The sequence below is a fragment of the Limulus polyphemus genome, unplaced genomic scaffold (assembly GCF_000517525.1).
Source record: "Limulus polyphemus unplaced genomic scaffold, Limulus_polyphemus-2.1.2 Scaffold116, whole genome shotgun sequence".
Taxonomy (NCBI): Eukaryota; Metazoa; Arthropoda; class Merostomata; order Xiphosura; family Limulidae; genus Limulus; species Limulus polyphemus.
In genome coordinates this window covers 57,918-62,778 of record NW_013665726.1, presented here as the reverse complement: position 1 = coordinate 62,778, position 4,861 = coordinate 57,918, and the positions used below count along the sequence as shown (strand labels likewise).

The following is a 4,861-nucleotide window of genomic DNA, read 5'->3' as shown; positions in this document are numbered from 1 at the left end:
TCCCTGCTTTACAAATACTTTATAGTACAATGTACAATTGTAATGAAATCGTTGTGTAGATCCCTGCTTTACAAATACTTTATAGTACAATGTACAATTGTAATGAAATCGTTGTGTAGATCTCTGCATTAAAATACTTTATAGTACAGTGTACAGTTGTAATAAAATCGTTGTGTAGATCCCTGCTTTACAACTACTTTATAGTACAGTGCACAGTTGTAATAAATCGTTGTGCAGATCCCTGCTTTACAAATACTTTATAGTACAGTGCACAATTATAATGTGATATATAAACATAAAATGTTGTAGAGAAATTTTAAATATTCGTTCGGTTCTGATCTTTATTTAAATCCCTGTGGTTGTTTTTGAACATAAACATAATCTTCATTTCCCTTGGAAAGCAGGATTATTTAACATGAATAGTACGTTTTGCATTGAAACTGAGTTCATGTCTTGACACTGGTGTTTCTGTAGCGTCTGATGTACATGCCAATTTTATTTTGTTTATTAAAAAAATATCCCAAAAAGGGAGCGTTGTGTCGTAAGTTTGAATTTGTAAGTCTTCTAGCCTAACAACTGGAAAACAGAGACAGCCAGATATAATGAATGAGCTACTGCTCTATATTGGAATACATTTTACATCAAACGAAAGCCGTAATCTCACATACCCTGCAAGAGTAAGAGTTTAAGCCACGCTGCAACTCGCAAACCGCATTCCAGTCACAAGTTGTTCCATCTGGACATCTTCCGGGATGAGAAACACAACCAGACGTTTGGTTGCCAATAAAACCATCGACACATTCTCCACACGTGAAAGAGCCCTAGGAACATAGGGTTGTAATAGTGAAAAAATGTTGTTGTTTTTTAAAGACAGGAGCAGCTTTTTTCCAGTTTCTTATAAAATCTAAGAAATATATTTAGAGACAAATCTTTAAATAGATAGCTATTTTTGTAGCGTAACACAGTCGGTCACTCACTCAATGACGAAATTTCTAATCCTTAAAATTGTCTTGCTTTGCTTTTGACTATAGAGAACGAGAGGATATGAATGAATAAATCTGAATAATTATCCACCTGGTGGTCAACCATTTAATTACCAGTACGTATCTTACTCCAGAAGAACTACCATTAGAGTGCTTAATAATATTTACTATTAGTAAATGTAATAAATAGTATTTGTTAGAAAGTAAAATATATTTATTTTTAAAATTATTTAATAAATAACATTAAATAAAATTATTTTTCATTTTAGTCCCGTAGTGGACAGCGGTATGTCTGTGGACTTACAACGCTAAATACCGGGTTTCGATACCCTTGGTGGGCAGAGCACAGACAGTTCTTTGTGTAGCTTTGTGCTTGACTACAAATTTTATCACTTATACTCTTATTATAGAGATCGTAGTGTTAGCTTAGAACTAACCTAAATCTCCCGGCGTGGCCGAACCTCGGGAACAATTATTGGGATTACGGCCGAAAATATCGTTAACAGCGAGAGTACCCAACTGATGAAACAATGAATTCTAATCTTTATAATTAAGAACATAGATTTAATTTGTTATATTTATTACCCGGCTGATTTTTGTTCCGCTTTAAGTAGGTAGCTTGTTCTAATTGGAAATTAATATTACATACTTTAATCGTTTTTGATATCAGCTGGACAAGTGTTACCTCAGTATTGATACACAGGGAGTGTTCCACACAACCGCCGTTATTTCCGTCCTCACATTCGTTGATGTCCAAACAATGCTGAAAAATAAATCACGGTTAATAAAGTGAAATAGAATACTATTTACTACTTGTAGCTATTTTTTTCATGTCTACTTATTTACATCAATCCTGTTCATATACTTTTGAAAGATTGTTTCTATCCTACTATACCGTTACTCATCTAAAAGACGATTTTAAGAAAGAGCAGAAGTTGTTCAGTCACGGATAACCTAACTTGGAATACACTTTGGTTTAGTTAAGTTATTTTGTTCACCCACCCTGAAGATTACAGCTTTCTGAGTTTTCAAACATGCATAGCCAGACAGTAAAAAATGATATGTGATATAAATAAAAGAACGCCCTATAACGGTAATCTGATGGAACCAAATAAATTTACCACTTGTAAGGATATAATGTAAAGTTTAGAAATATTTACGTGTAATATATTAGGTTATTTAGGGTGCAAATGCTTTGTATTAATTATCAGAAACCTTGTATTTGTTTTCAATATAATTTGAAAGTTCAGTGTTTCAACATCAAGATCGCTCGTTGTTATGGTTACTGTAGCCTATACAATCATTTAAATCTAATTATGAGTTAGTTATTATTTTAATCAATAAAGACCAAGTGGAGAGTGAAATCACTATTGGTAACATTCCTTATGAATGTGGACTCCAATATACTGGAAAAACAAAAATGAAGTTAGAATTCACGAACATAATAGACACATAAGACTGTAATATCGAATTATATACAACAGCCCATAACAACAAAGAACAAGACCAAGCAAAACATTAGAATGATGCTAAAATACCAGGATAAGAAACACGAGAAAAATAAAACGACAAAATAAACTTTCTACATCCACCTAACTAATCACATACTCGGTCAATCTACTATAGAAGTCAACAAAACATGGACATTCTTCTTAAAATAATTAAAATAAGTTAAATGATTCTATTCCTAAGACGGGAAACCCTTCAGAGAGTAGATAGCACGCCATCTTTTCTCTACGAAGAAGACCCGGGATCGAATCCTTTCTCTTACTATCAAAGAATTCGCCCTTCTTAAAATTGCTCTGAAAAAAAGGCAGCAGGTCAACTGCAGAAACGTAGGATCAAAACTAGTTAGTAATTAGTATATAGCAATTAAAAATAGTAATTAATTAATACACAGATTTAAGTGATCGTATTAAACATTACAACGATTAACATCTGATTGCCACAACTTTATAGTAACTAGCAGTATCGCTGTTTTCACAGATAAATTTCAAAATGCATCTCATCTGATATTCTTGTAGAAAATTCCTTTTTGTATGAAAAGAGAAATATAATAGCCTGTAGTTCCAAGTACCTAACGCGAACACAATCATATTGCATAATATAATGTTTAGTGAAACGTCCCCCGTTGGGAGAGCGGTAAGTCTTCGGATTTACGACGCTAAAAGAAGGGATTCGTTTCCCCTCAGTGGACACACGTTTTAGTGAAACCTGGCAGAAAACTAAATGACCAATACGGCATATCATGTTTTGCCATACTATTATGAAATATTTTGTTCTTTATGTTTATATTATTATATATATATTATTGAATTCCAAAACTACTTAAACTCACAATCTAAGAATTTATTGGTGCACTATGTTGTGAATATCAGATAAGATTCCAAAATTTTATCTCTAAGTAAATATTCTTTTTGGTATCTGAGCTGAATTCTTAAATTTTGTTACTGTTGTTTTATGGTGCAAAGCTACACAATGGGGTATCTGCAATCTGTCTAGCACGGAGAATCGAACCACGGATTTAAACTGTCCGTAAACTCACTACTCACCCACTGGGAGACGATTTTCTAAAGTGAACATATGAGAATAAACATTTTATACAATCTTCTAGTCTCAGTTTAAAATATTAAGTGCTCAGGTTACATTTCACTAGAAATTTTATAAATATGAAGAATAAACAGGTACAGAAACTTTTTTGGAAAACAATAAAAGTGACATACCATTTCATGGTCGAAGTGGAAACAACCCATACATTATTTATTGTAAGCACTGAGCTTCTTTGGGCAAACTAAAATGTCAATACAAATGTAGCTAGCTATGCAAACATACTGAATACAACACGTAAATCACTACTTCCCTGACGTCACTGTCTTGAGATAAAATAGGAATTTTCAAAGAAAAACCTCAAGATCTGGAAGAGTAAGATTGAGGTCGTATTTGTTTGTTATAAGTATGAGTGTTTTTACAATAATTTTATGATGAATTAATTCAGATGGTTTATCCAAGCAAAATTTCCTTTCGTATATGTAAAACATTCAAATTGTAGCTTCTCATACTTAATGGAAATGTCAAGAATTACCTTGAGCTAAGCCAAGAGCCTGATAAATAGTTTGAAATGGCTACTTAATTAGGATAACCACCTCAGCAATTATTTGTTTTTCAAAAAAGCTCTTATTTGTTCTGAGTATGATGCAAAATTCAGAAGTAATTTACAATGGCTCAAGCAAATTAACGATAACAGTCATTTTCTTCATCAAATTTCCGACCCAGAGATGTTTACGCTAACGAATATAAGAGAACAAGAAGCTTATTTTGTTCGCTTTCGATTGAACAGATAATTTCATAGCTGTATTAAAAGCATTAGATTTCTCATTAGGAAAGCATTTCGAAAGAGATTCCACGGTTAGTAAGGTTAATTACACAGCAGAAGATTTAAATTGGTTTGTTTATGATAGAAGCTATTCTTCTGCTTAGCTAGAGTAGTAGGCTTATTTTCCATTATTCTTCTATAAGTATTACTGCTAAGAAGCTTTTTAATGGTTAAATATCTGGTTAGTTTCGTTTTATCGGTAAACAGCGCTATGGATGTTAAAGTAACATTAGGCATTTAGGTTTTTTCTTTTCTTTACGAGATTACTTCAGTTTGATTATTTTACTTGAATTTCTGGGTACGTATATATTATCTCATTAATTGAAACTTTATTGTAATTACATCCCCAAATCAGGCTCATTATTCAAATAGCTAAAACAGATACACTTGTTAGTAATGCTATTAGCAGGGGTCAAATATCGTTAATCATAATTCTTAATGGAATCTATATTCTACTTTCATGGTATAATTCATATAATACTTGTATAGTTTGTTTCTTTGTTTG

The 4,861-nt window shown here is 32.3% G+C and overlaps 1 protein-coding gene across 3 annotated transcripts in view; it reads right to left on the bottom strand.

Moving 5' to 3' along the window:
• LOC106471941 (cartilage oligomeric matrix protein-like) overlaps positions 1-4,861 on the bottom strand; it is an 80,437-nt gene that overhangs the window by 38,039 nt on the left and 37,537 nt on the right. For all 3 annotated transcript variants that reach the window (XM_022401313.1, XM_013932568.2, XM_022401320.1), the window contains 2 exons: positions 1,669-1,746; positions 669-821 (listed from right to left, as the gene is read on the bottom strand). In XM_022401313.1, coding sequence (XP_022257021.1) covers positions 669-821; positions 1,669-1,746 — 231 coding nt within the window. The remainder of the gene's footprint in view (positions 1-668; positions 822-1,668; positions 1,747-4,861) is intronic.